Source organism: Molothrus aeneus, chromosome 18, assembly GCF_037042795.1.
Source record: "Molothrus aeneus isolate 106 chromosome 18, BPBGC_Maene_1.0, whole genome shotgun sequence".
In the NCBI taxonomy this organism is placed as follows: Eukaryota; Metazoa; Chordata; class Aves; order Passeriformes; family Icteridae; genus Molothrus; species Molothrus aeneus.
The window spans coordinates 12,631,037-12,645,141 of NC_089663.1; the positions used below are offsets into that span (position 1 = coordinate 12,631,037).

Here is a 14,105-nt window from a genome sequence, read left to right on the forward strand (position 1 = left end):
GTTCCTTGCACCTTCAGCTTCAGAATTACTGATGGCTTATGGAAGACTTGGCTCCTGTTAAATAGTTTGCTAAAGCAGAGAGAATATTTAGATGTGAAATTTGGATTTAGGTTCCATCAGGAACTGTTTTCCTTTTTAGCTAAAAAATGATGGTTTTAAAAGACTTTCCTCTTACTAGATATTAAATAGATGCATTGTTGCTAACGCTGACCTGCCACTGCCCCCACTACCTTCCAGCAGGATACTTGTTTTATTTCTTATTAAAAAGTATAAAATCTAAGAAATTCAATAAAGATTCAATGGAATCTAGAGTTCCATGAATGGCAGATTTTTGTTGCACAGTCTGTCCTGCAGCTGTGGCTTTGCTCCTCTTTTAGTCCTGCGCTGCTTTTTGTGGTGGCAGCCCAGGGTCAAGGGAGATTAAACCCAAGAATGGTGGATAATTTTATGATTAGATAAAAAATGATCAAGGCAACAGAACAGGAGCTTCGTTTGAGGCCTGAGCTGGGCAGAGCAAGGACCAGGAAGGGGCATCTGTGATGCTCAGCATTGCATTGCCTGCTGCTTTCCTCCCTCTGTGCCTCAGAAACATCACAAGGGAGTTTTCTTTCCTGTACTCTGAGTTTGCAGCGTGAGCTGGGCTATGAGGATATTGCCCAGCTCTGGAGGGAAGGATTTTAACATAAAATTGCAGTGATGATGCTTTAAAAGCCGACCTGTTGCTCTAGGGGTCAGTAGTTCCTTAATCCAAGTGAGTATTTTAGCAGGGGAAAAGCACCTGCAGAGAATCTGCTACAAGGGAAAAGTTTTCCAAAATTCCAACTAAATATCTCAATTCACATCCCCCAGTGTGTTGTCTGCACACATCTCCCCCAGCACCCCCAGTGCCCCAGCAGCCTGAGCAAACCAGACTGTCCTGTCTGAGAAAGCTCTGGGCTCTGGGGAAGCTCATTTGGTCTCCATTTACTTTTCCTCAGCTCTTGCTCTCTTTTGGTACCTAATTGGAACTAACCCACGTTCTGCTCTAATGTTCTGCCCTCTTTGATCTTGCTGGAGTGCTTATTAAAGGAGCAGGTGATTTTTTTCATGGCATTATTGCACACCAGAAAGCTCCAGATGTGGCTGGTTTCTGATTGTTGCTGAGAGGAGATTGATGCTTGATGCTGATGTGCTGAATTAAAAAGGTGGGGTGTTGGCCTGCCATCGTATGAAGTATTTCTTTTTAGATCTTCCTACAGCATCATAAAATGCTGCTAAATTCAGATATCATATTTTGTTGCAGGCTGGTTCTAGGACAAAGCCCAGCCCTGTCTACTGATGTTTATGGCTTCCCATATAAGCCTTCAGACAAAATTTGTATCTCATTTTGCTTGAGTTACAGCAGGATGATATCCTAGTCCTCACACCAGTTTTGAGCTGAGGCACTGAGAAGTTGCCACTGTAATGAAATGGAGGAAAGGGAAAAACATCCCTTATAAACTTCCTGTAAATCACTGCTTGAGAGAGATGAAATATCTGCATAAAGCGTGTGTGGGAGTCCTGTAATGTAAACACAAATGCATTTAAGCCTTGTCTTGTTTCTGGTTTGTAGCTGCCTCAGTGTTTAAATCTCCTCTGCAGCCTGGTGTGCCTTGGGAGGAGATTTAGCTCCTGCTCCAGAAATCAGAGGGAACTCTTGCTGCTCTGGCTCCTTGCTTATCTGCTTGACTGCTTATCTGTATGGCTGTAAAGTTTTTATGTTAAATGCAACTTCTCAAAAGTACTGCTTTCAAATGTAGTTCAATTTATTTACAATTAATCCGAAAAGGTGCTTGTCTGCATTTGAATTTATAGCAAAGAAAAAATACCCTTCCTTCTCTTCTGCCTCAGCTTTCCCAGGATCAAAGTTCACTTTCTGCTCCTGAGCTGGGAAGTTGCACAATGGCAGAACATGTCAAAGTGCCCTATAAACAAACACAGAGCAGAAATGGGGCTGCTAAAGCATCCCTTGGTGACTTTCTGCCTGGGGAGGGAGAGATTTCTGCCCATCATCCACATGGGGATGGAAGATGTGGCAGGGAAGGACCAAGGTCAATTTTCCTGACGAGAAAATTGGTTGTCCCATGTGTGATGCCACTGCCAGGGTCTCATCATCTGGACTTCTGCATTTCACCATGGGCTGTGCTGGTGAGTTCCAGAGCTGGGCTGATGTTTGTGATGAGAGCAAGGCAGGGGACATTTGCATTTGCCTGTGAAGCTGAGAGGAAACCCTGACCTGATCCCCAGGTGCAGTGGTGAGAGAGGAGATTGCTGGCAGAGTGTTTCCTGCTGAGAATTTTTTTGGCTGCTTTTGTATATTTTTTCATGTTTACTCATTCCCACAAAGAATATTCCAATGGCTGAAAAAACCTCCTTGACACAAGTAAAGATACAGCAAAAGTAAAGGCAAAAGTATTGTGGTGAAATGAGAGGCATTTAAACAAGTGTAGATAATATCAGACTATCAAAAACAAATGACCAGAATTTCAACTGAGAACAAGAGTGGAGCAAAGTCAAATGGATGGGATTTGCCCTAGAATCTGGCTTTGATAAATGTAGGCCTTAAAAATACACAACTTGAAAAAAATAGCTTAAATATTAAAGGTTTTATCTCTGCTAAATCGTGGCTGCAGGAATCTGAGTCATCTGGCTTGAGCAGGTGTAATTGTTTGTGTGTTGTGTATCTGCTCTGCCCAGCCCTGGCAAACAGTGAAATCACCACTCAGCTTCAGAGGGACAATGAGAGCTTTGACCTTAGGCTCTGTCATTGTGCCTTTGTTATCTCTGTGCATTATGGAACTGCTGCATTTTAATTCCTTGGCTTTCTGTTTGTTTCCTCTGAGCAGTCCCGGGAGCTCGGATTCACCGGCTTTTTGTTGGGTACCGATTGTTAGTCTGAAAGAGCCACTGTTTCTGGTAGGATCACAGCCCAGACTGAATATATCTCACTATTAATTAGAGATCAGCCCAAACCAAAGATGTCTGTTTGATCCCTCCCTCCCTCTGGAATCTTTTTTTTCCTGGGAAAAATCGCTCAGCGCTGGCTGGAGGATTGACCATTGTGTTACAGAGAAACTTCTGTGGTTTCCAAATGTGTTTTATTCTCCTCAGGAATTAAACCAAAAAGTCCTTCTGAGTGTCTGAGATCCTTCTGTGTGTAAAGGATTTCTCCTTCTCTCAAGTTCACTCTTGCCTGTAAATCCATCCCACTGAGACCTCTGTCAAACCCCACATATTTTATCGTGAAAAGTTTTGGTTTCAATAACATGAAGCTTTTATCAGGTTCTCACCAACTTCCAAGCTGCTGACCTGGCAGAATGGATTGGGAGTGATGCAGATGTTCAACCCCCATTGCTTTTTGTGTTAGTGATGGTAGATTAAAGCAAATGTTCCGTTTTTACTGCTTAAACTGTTCTGTTTTACTGCTACTAATCTTCAATATGTCAGTTTCTTAGGCACATTGAAACATGGATGAGGAGAAGCTGAAAGTTTGATCTGATGATAAAAGAAAAACAAAAATAGACTGCCAGGAAAAAGTTTTGGAAGTTAGTTTGGGATCTGGCCAGTCAGTCCCCTCTTGGTGGTAGCCAGTCCTTGGTGAATGGCTTTGCAGCAGAGACCAGGCTGGGGAAGGTGGGAAGGGAGGGTGCACTGCTCCCAGCTGAGCTCTGAACACAAGTGCTGTTCCACGGTACCTGTGTCAGATTGTTCTGTAACTGCAGGACTGATCTCCTGTAATCCATTGCTTTTGTCAGAAGCTGAGGCCATGCTAAGCAAACATCTGAGTTTCTGTTTCCTTTTCTCGTTGGCTGCAGTGGTGGAGAGCCGAGGAGGGATCATGGACAGCATCCAGAGATTCTCCAACCTGCCAACCTATCTCCCTGCAAACCCTCACATCTCCAATGCTGATGCTTTCTTCTTCCTCAAGGAAGCCAACCAGGATATCATGAGGAACTCCAGTTTGCAGTCTAGGGTGGATTCATTCTTTATTTACAAAGCCAAACAGCCACCTGTCCTAAATGCCACATATGGACCCTTTTCTGTTGAACAACCCGTTCCCTTGGACCTCATGCTGACTTCTGCATCTTTTGGTTTCACAAATAAATTCACTTTTAATTGGAAATTAAAATCCCACATAATCAACAGCTCAATCTATTCCAACAAACCCAAAATACAGACCTTGTTCTATATCGCGGGGAAGGACTGGGATGACTACGACTCTGAGGAGATGCTGCCTTGTGTGAAGATGTTTGCTTTCCTGGAGTCTAGAGAGGTGGTGGCCAGCTGCAGATTGACAGGCCACCTGGGATTATGTGTTGTGGAGCTGGAATTGTCTCCCAGCTGGTTCAGCTCCCCTCCACCCCTGCTTCCAGAGGAAACAGCCTCCCTGGAAGGGATTACTGTGGAGCTCTTCTATAAGATTTACACAGTGGATGGGGAATGCTCTCCAGAGGATGCAAAATGGGAAAACAATATCCATGCAGGTGAAGAGAATGAGCACCAAGCTCTGTCAGCTATGGAGAGGATTGGTAGCATCGTTGTTTACCCAAATCAAGACAGATTAAAGCAGTCTTCGCTGAGGGTGGATGAAAATATCCTTATTCACTTACCACTCAGCCCAGTCAGAGAGGGGGACATTGTGACCTTCCATGTTTTCCTGGCTGATTACTCACTAGCAGACCAGTTTGTGTTAAGGTAAGAGAATTTTTTAAGTGTTGTATGCAAAACAAATAGGGGCAAATCAATGCTGGGTGTAAACATTTGGTTATATTTACTGTTTTCTTGAGAGAACTTCTGCATTTCTTCTTCAACAGGCAAAAACTATAGATAGTCTTGAATTATCTATGTGGATGACACTTTTTGGACCATGGGCATTGATTTTAAAGTATGGGCTATAGATGTTTGCTTGATTATTTTTTTGTTTTAATTCTGTTTGCTTCTAGTCATAATTCTGCCTCTGTAAGTCATGCCTCTCAGCCAGGGTAACTGCTGCAATGTGTTTTGCTAAAGAGTTTGCAGGAGGGTTTTCTGTTTCTTTGGTGCAGTTCCCTCTGTTTTATTGACATTATTATCATTATCTTTCCAAAATGCACGGGCTACATCCTGCACAGGCCAAATGTGGTGAGAACTCTTGCTGCATTGTACAGAGGGGAGCTGAGAGCTGAGGAAATGAGCTCAGCCTGTGTAGGAATCCTTTGGCAGAGCCAGGATTTGGGGCTAAACTTTGCAAGTTGTCTTCAGTTTTCCTGTAAGATCAGCCCTTCCTGCTTCTTCAAGCTTTTGACTGCTAGTTTCGTGACCCATTTTTGTTTTAAGTTTGGGGACTCTCTGTTGACCTTTCCTTGTGAATCTGCCTGTAATAGGAGAATTCAGGCATTTCAAACCACCCCGAGGGTTAGAGCTGCATATTTGTTCTGTCCTTAGCTGTCAGACTCTGGGTTCAGAGCTGCACAGGGACCAGATTCAGAGAGAAATGTGAGCCAAACTGGGGGAACAAAAGGGCCAAAAGGTAATTGGAAAGTGTCATCTGCTGTAAGGATGTGAGGCTCTATGGAAAGGAGGAGCTGCAGCCCGTGCAGGGAAACCTCAGAGCAGATTCGTGCCTTCCAACTTTTGATCCGAGAAGGATGGGAGCAGAACGTGACAGAAGTGCACTTTGGGGACAGATGTTGAGAAAACAGACAGCAAACCTTATGCAGCACTTTCAAATCATTCAGCATTTGTGAAATAGCACATGCATATTAATAAACTTATAGATTGCTGCCTGAATAGGGACAAGTGATTCACAGCACAGCGCTGCTAACGGGGGGAAAGTGTGAGAAATACAATGGGGTTTAACCAAACTTTAAAAGGTTTGGATCGGGAAGGAGCTTCCTTTAAACACAACTTATTCACGCTCTTTGTGGATTTAGTGTTTTTAATTTGTTAAATATGGGTTTGGCCATGTGGATGGACTGGCCTGACGGAGCAGTCGGGTTTCAGCAGGCGTCTATTGATCCTCAGTGCCATAGCAGAGAGATTATAGAATTTGCCCAAGGCTCTGCAAGGATTTAACATCAGCTCTTAATTCTCAGGGTTTTGTTCTCTTCCCCACACCACAGATAAAATTCCCAAGGTATTAGAGACAGCCTAAGACGAGGGTGTTTTCTTTCCACTGGAATTTATAAAACAGCATTTACCTCGTAACAAATGGTGCAAGGGTAGAGTTTTGATATTTCTGCTGGCCAGGAAATAACCAAAAACTTCTTGCAGAGACACTTTTGAAGTGGTGTTTTTCAAAAGCAAAATAGGTCCTGAAGCACTGAGCAGGCGACTGAGCTGGGTTTTCAGGGGAGCAGAAACTGAGGGAGCAGGCAGCTTCCAGCCTGGAGAGCCCCAGGATGATCCACAGGAGCCTGGCTGCTGCTGAGACCTCACCTGTCCCACAGCCCATGGGGTTTGCATGGCTCCAGCTGCCAGCTGTTCTCCCAACATGTGGAACGTCCATCTCAGTGCTCCTGGGAAGGTTTCCATGGGGATTTCCTTCTCTGAAAAGTGTATGGAATCTGTTGATCTCCAGGAAATGTTTCTGGTACAATAAATCAGCATGTTTTACGTGCCCAGAAATATTTCCTTGGAAAATTCACTGCTGGCTCTCTGTAGTCTAGCCTGTCTGGGCTTTTATTTGGCTTTGCTTGCATTGTGCTTTTCATCAGAGAAACTGAAAGTATTTTTATTTACCCTTCAGATGAATGCTGAAAGTGAGAGGCAGAATACAATTCCACTGGTGGTTCACCTGCCCTTTAGAATGGGAAGAGTATCTACAACTCTTGCTGTGATTGTTTTGAATGATGTGTGTTGGGTCCATGGAGAGATTTTCACCTGAAGTTCACGTGGAAGGCAGGGAATGATGCTGAGGGAAAGACAAGCACTACAGTGCCTACATCTCATTTATGCAGCTTCCCTCACCAGCTTTCCCTGTTTTTCTGCTCAATGTTAATGTCTGTGAAAACCCAGAAGGTTTTATATACCTAGAATTTCTGTGTGTTATAGCCAGAGAAAAAGACATTGGAGTGAATGTTTGCCTTGGGAAATATATTTTTGCCTAATATAACTGATAGTTTTTAATCATATCTGTTGTAAGTGTAGCAGGGTCTTGCTCATATAAGAGGATAGATCAAAACCAAGTCATTCTCAGCACAGCCTTGAGCTCTGACAGGATGCAAAGGAGCAGATATGCTCAATTTTATGCACCTCTTTACCATTTCATGCTGTGTTGCATAGTATTTTATTTTATGCTGGATTTTTCCTAGCAGAACTGACTTCAATTCTTATATGGGAATGGATTCTTTTTTTTGTTTTGGTGAAATCTGTGGTTCTTGACCAAGCTTGGGAGCTGAGAAGCAGTTGGAAGCAGTTCCTTGATTCAGCAATGTGCTGTGCTGAGAGACACCCCCTTGTCAGATGCCCATCCTCGCAGTCCTGTCACTGGCAGGGTGACACTGCAGCTTGTTTGTGAAGCTCCAGCTATCACTTCCAGTCTCTTCCATCGCTCCAAACTGGTTTTGCTTGGCTTGAGCTAAGTCTTGGTTGGGTTATTTTCATTCAACAACTTGAATTTCAGGTGGAGTTGGAGCTCTAGTGGTGCTGTGTTTCAAATAAAATACATTTGTTTATTTTCCTACTGGGATGCAGCCAGCGTGGCTTGGTGTCAGGGAAGGACACAGATGTGTCAAGGGGCAGAATCTGGGGACAGAGTGTGCATTTAGTGCCTTGTGTTGTGCCTTTGTTGACAGATGATCTATACAAGTGTGTGATGAAATGCTTATGACACTGGAGATTAATTTGTGGCCTTGCTGGTCTGATCTGTACTGCAAAATTCACCATCTGGGAAGATAAATTTTGCCCATTATGTTTGGTGGTTTGTCACTAAGCATAGTTTAACTGTAAAGGTAGGTGAAATGGGCTATGTTTGCCATGATTAAACTGTTTTATGGGCCACCTTGTTAAAAAAAGAGGGTAAAAATGAAGGACAGGTTTGAGATTCCAGCAGGATTCATAATATTTCAGTGTCACAAAATTTCAGGACATTTTGTCCTTTGATGTGCTGGAGTATCTCTGTTTCCTTCTTCACTAACAAACTCAGATGAAATGTAGTAAATGAGAAAAAAAAAAAGATGGAAATTGTGACTACAGAGGGGGTAACAGCAACTTTAGTGCTAATTGCTAAACAGAAGAAGTCTCCTGATACATGGAGGAGTTATAAAAGAGACAGGAGAAAACAATTCCTGCTCAACTGGAAGAACAGAAATCTCATCTAATAGCACTGGGAATGGCTTCTATTTCTTCTGTGGTGTTTGTTATTATTTAACTCCATCTTGAGACTCAGAGGATGACTTCAAAAGAAAAATGGGAGTCAATTTGTACAGCAGGAGAACGTTTAATGAAATAAATGGACAATTGCCCCTTGGTTACAGGGAAGAAATGAGGACACTCTCTTTAGGAGTAAACAATGGATTTTTGGGTTGTTCTCCAAGTCTCCCCATCTAAGCTGTTAGTGAGGATGTGCTGCTCCTGAAAGCTGAGCATTAACAGCAAACTGTCACACACAAGACGTGGGTTTGTTGGCATCCCTCACACTCCCCAGCAGCAAGGAGCCATCCTTCTTTGTGCCTGCTCAGAATGGAGCTGGAGATGGGGGAAATTCCGGGATAACAGCAAGGAAGCAGGTAATGAACAGCTGGGAAGGGAAATGGGAGCTGTGCCTGCAGGGGATGGCAGGACCCTGCTCAGGGCCATCACTGTCCCTTGGTGCCTTGGCAACCTCAGGAGAAGGATTTTCCATCCACTCCTCCCTGCCCTGCTCCACGCACAGCAGCTCAAAGACTGAGCGTGAACCAGGACAAGGTGTTACACGTACCAGGAGACCCTTCCTGATTAGTCTCACTTGGCAAAATGATACTAAGGATTTATATTAATAAACATATATCCATATGGAGGAGGTGATGTCTCCCGCTAAGGAATAAAAATTGCACAGACCATTAAAAGTGACTTACAAGGCTTCTGTGTTAATAATGAAAGATCTGGAGAAGTCTGAGCAGTCGTCTAGGAGGCCAGAAAAAGATCATTAAGAGGATGTCTCCTGCCAATAGCTGCCAAGAGCAAACAAGGGAAAGAAAACAGAAGGTTTTGGATCCGGAAATGCATAGAAAATGAGAGTACAGACTGTGGGGAATGCAGCCTGGCTGCCTGTGAGGAGGAGGCTCCACATGGCCTTCATCGCTCCCAAGCAAGCTGCTGGGAATGGGAAGCTCTGTCACTGGGATTGTCACTGGGGAGAGAAAGAAATGATTCACTGGAACATCATTGCAGGATGAACATTCAGCAGAATTCCAAGTGTTGAGAAAGGAAAAAAAAAAATACAAAAATGCTCTTCTGAAATCTGAAATGCTGGTTCAGATTTAGAAATAATCACAGAAATAAACCGTTACTGGTGGCTTGGGAATAATTTAGGTTTGAGTGCAAAATTTTAATAAACCCAGGATGAATGTTGAAATTTTTGGCTTCCCTTTCCTCTCTGAATGTACATGGAACTAAATGTAAATATGAAATAGTGATATGTAATGTTAATAAAAATATCAAGCACTGCTAAGTCTGGAAATGCCAGATCTGTCTGTGCAACCTTTCTGCAGTCCCCAAGTACTTATGCACTATTTCATATTCCTCCAAGACAGATTCACACTATTTCATTTTTCCAGATCTCCTGCTTCATTTGATGCCTATATTGTCTTCCTCCCACTATTTTCTTTTCTTTTTGTTACTGAATGGGAAAGGGAGTAATATCCTTCCAGGACACTCCAATGAAGCCTGGGGGAGCTGTCACCAGAATGGGTTTTTTGGCTTGAATGAACCATTTCTATAAATCCTCTTTCAGAAAAGGTTGAAACATTATTTTATTTTTCCTATTTCTGTTTGAGGCCAGCTTGTGGCCCAGAAAAATTGGCTGTAGCTGATGAAAACCTGACATGGTGGTATGGAGTAACAAATTTCACAAGGATGCTGTGTGAAGTACTTAGACCTGAATCTCTCTTGGCTGAAGGGAAAAAGGATTTTTTTTTTTTTCCCCTGGGAGCTGCTGGATCCGTATCCATGAACCAGCCTGGAAATCATTGTGCCACACTGGCAGCTTCTCTCTCCTCCTCACGTGCCTTAAGATAACCTCCTCTGTCCCAGCCACCCTGGAGAGGGAGAAGAAAAGAAACCGCCCCCTCATACAGCCTTAAAACCAGTTCAAAATGACAAAAAAACAACCCCAACTCCTCCTTAGAGCTGGAGCAATTCTAAAAGCAGGGAATAAATGACCCGGTGAATCCTGAAAGAGCCTGCAAGACTACAGTCAATAAAGCTTTTTAATGGAATTTTAGATAAAGGTCAACTATGTGCTGCAATAATCAGCTGTCCATGATCACTGCTGGGGCAGAGCAGCAGCTCCAGTGACAGAGAGAGGCCCTGGGAGTTGTTGGATATTGGCTTGGAAGCGCTTCCAGACGGGATTGCGGCCTCGTGGTGATAAAACAGGGCTTTAATTGAGATGTCTCCTGATGGAAATGCCTGCTGCCCTGCAGAGGGGTCCTGGGCGTGCTGCTCTGTGCACACACCAGGCTCCTGTGCTGTGTGGAGGTGCTGCTAAGGGCAAGGAGCATGGGCCCAGCTCCTGGTGATGGGGCAGCGTTCCCACTGCCTGCTCCTTGGCTCAGGGATCTTCTCTTCTCTCATGGGAGTGGGGAAATGTTCGTAAGAGTTGGAGGGGAGGGTGGATCAAAATGCAGAATTAATTACAAATATTTAGCCTGTTCATGTATTCCACCAGTGTTTTTCACTGAAGAGTTTGCCAGTTATTTTTAATTTTGGTGCTTTGGGAATATTTCGCGTGTGTGTGAGAACACTGAGTACAGCTGGAATGAAACAAGGTTCCACTTCCCACTGGAGAAGGTGTTTGGTTTGCCTTGAAAGCCTACTTCTGCTCCCATTCAAGCCCTGAATTCCAGCACCTCAGCTATCTCATTCATCTGCACCTGTGAGCAGTAAGGATCTGGCAATGTCACGTAAATTAATTTGCTGTTTCTCATATCCAGAACCATGAAGCAGGAAATAAGAGAGGTGGTTGTATTTATTTTGAGTTGTTTGGGCAGGAGCAGGTGTCTCGTGGCTGCTCTGTGAGTGGGTTCATGGTGCTGTGTGCCACTGGTGGCTCTGCATCTTGTTTGACAAACAGGGATGGTGAGAGGAGCCCTGGCAGGCCCCTGTCTGCCCAGGTCAGCAGGCATTGCTGTGCTCTGCAAGGGGAGGGATGTGAGCAGCACTTCCCATGGATCTGAAGGTGCCAATGCACCACGGGGCCTGACACAAACTCTGCCTTGTTGATGGTAATGGAAAGAGATTTTACATTTCTAAATGGATCGGGTTCTACAAGCTTGTTGTAAGCTGAACCCCATCTCCAGAAGCTTTGACATGACAGCTCCTGCTAATTAACTGCAGGCAGCTCCTGCAGAGCTCAGTGCCTGCTGCAGGGCCAGGTGTGGGTGTGCAGAGCACTGAGGCTGCACTGAGGCAGGGACAGGCTGTGCTTCACCTTCCCCTGGTGCTGAGCCTGCCTGGGATGGGGCTGGGGATCCCTTTGGGTGAGGAGCTGCATCACAGGGACCCCAAAGTTCAACCTCTGCATCACAGGGACCCCAAAGTTCAACCTCTGCATCACAGGGACCCCAAAGTTCAACCTCTGCATCACAGGGACCCCAAAGATCAGCCTCTGCAGCCAGCTCAGGGCATTGCCACTGCTCTCCTCCAGAACCTGCTTTTGCTGGGGGCTATCCTGTCCTACCTTTGCTGTGAATAATGTTGGTGCAGCTCTGAAATGGGAAGGGAAACCACAGAAGATGGAATTAGAAGCTGACTTTTGCCTGTGAGCAGCCAGCTCTGAGTTGAGTTACCTCTGTTAATGAACACAAAGCTGCCTTGAGGTGACAAAACTGCTTAAATTCACAGTATCACAAAGGGCAATTTAATGTTTGTCTTACAGCTGTCTTGTTTTTCTTCATCCATTTCTTTTATTTTTACCTTGTACTCAGGTTGGAAACACAAGTCAGCAAAGGTTCCTGTCTGTGAGTGATCACTTCAAGTTTGGGGCACACTGTGGCTCTCTGCAAACTGTGTGTCCTCACAAACAAGTCCCTGGCAGGGAGCTTGGGGGGAGCCTTTGTTTTGGACAATATGCTGAGTAGTCCCTGCTTTGTGCTGCAGACAATGATGGCATTGATCAGCTTCTTGTACAGCTCTTCATTAGCTGGCAGTGCAGTAAATCACAGTCTTGTTTAAACAAGTCAGACACAACAGTGATTCGGTCCTTGATGCAGTTACTTCTCCTTCTATTCATTACATTCACAGTAATGAATTGTATTAAAAGTAGAAAAATGCCACTACTTTGAAATTTCCTTTTTTCCTGAGATGTTTCAGCCCATGCATTGCTGTCATTTTATCCTGGTAAAAATGAGATTACTCTCCTGTGAAGCTGATGAAGTATTGCTTTGAGGGAGCACATTGATCTCAATTTCTTCATGCTCCCCCTGATGCAACAGAGAGTTGCTTTTGTCCTTGTGTTTACCCATGAGTTTTTGCATGCTCTGATAGAAGAAGGCCACTGTGATAGTTGGCTGACAGCTCTGGGGAGAAAGGACTCTCAGAAAGAGCAGGAAACCAAATATTGCAAGAAAATTGTCAACAAATCTTCTTGTTTTGGGTGCTGCTCCTACTCCCCATGCAATTTATGTCAATAAAAGACTGGTAAGAAATGGTTTTGGGCAAGGCAGAGCAGGGAGCTGTGCTGTGTGAGGTATTTAATGCTTCAAATAGCTGCCACGTCTGCCTTGGATGCTGTACTCAGCCAGGTTATGAAAGAAATCATATTAACAAAGTTATTGGATCCCAGATGAATCCAAAGAGCTGCAGGAGAAGAAAACAGTGACAAATGAGTCTGCCATTCCGAGGCACAGCAAATGGTGCTTACAGTTAAAGCTATTTCACTGCTTGCACCATTCCTGGCAGCCCTGGAGCTGCAGGGGCCATGATGTGGCCGTGCCAGGATGGGGAAACCTCGGGCTGGCAGAGCCCCCAGAGCCCCTGCCCTGGGACCAGGGCTGGGTGACACAGGGGGCACCATCAGGGGCCCTTCCTGAGCTTTCCAGAGCCCCCAGAGCCCCTGCCCTGGGATCAGTGCTGGGTGACACAGGGGGCACCATCAGAGCCTTTCCAGAGCCCCTGCCCTGGGATCAGTGCTGGGTGGCACAGGAGGCACCATCAGGGGCCCTTCCAGAGCTTTCCAGAGCCCCTGCCCTGGGGCCAGTGCTGGGTGACACAGGGGGCACCATCAGGGCCTTTCCAGAGCTTTCCAGAGCCCCCAGAGCCCCTGCCCTGTGCTGGGTGACACAGGGGGCACCATCAGGGGCTTTCCTGAGCTTTCCAGAGCTGCTCCTGAGTGCTCTGGCTCTCCTCTCCCCCAGCTTTTGGTCTGGCACCAAGCAGTGCTGGGCTGTCAGTGCCCTGGCTGCAGCAGTGCTTCACCCTCTGTTGGGGGTTACAACCACTAAATAAAAGGGAAATGTCTCTCAAGTCTGTTCTCCTGAGGATCCCCAGGGAGATGCTGCATTCCCAGCAGAGGAGGAATTGTCCTGAGCAGCAGTTTTTCCAGGGGTATCCCCTCAGGAGGGTGCTCTGGGGAGAGCCATGCTCACTCAAGCAGCCCCATGTTAGTGGGGCAAACCTGTGACCCTCCCTCTGCCCCACCACGCTTCCCTTTAAATGGCTCACCAAGACCAAAATGTCCTTCCTGTCCCCCCACTACATCCTTCTGAAAAATCTTCTGCCAAGCAAACTTTCTCAATTCCTTTTTTTTTTTCCTCATTGTGTGGCCCAACCTTTTGTGGTATTAATGAAGGAGCCCTCCAATGCATTTTCACTAAATCCCCATCTCTAATTGTGCTGGTCCTAGAGGACAGCAAGTGGGAAAGGCAGAGAAGCAGAAGTGTGGGATAGGCAATGCCTTGTTCCTGAGC

General features: G+C 45.2%; 1 protein-coding gene across 1 annotated transcript in view; it reads left to right on the top strand.

The window, feature by feature from the left end:
• Positions 1–14,105, top strand: part of TMEM132B (transmembrane protein 132B) — a 223,861-nt gene that overhangs the window by 56,285 nt on the left and 153,471 nt on the right. The window contains exon 2 of the mRNA XM_066561984.1: positions 3,834–4,713. Within this exon, the coding sequence (XP_066418081.1) occupies positions 3,834–4,713 (880 nt within the window). The remainder of the gene's footprint in view (positions 1–3,833; positions 4,714–14,105) is intronic.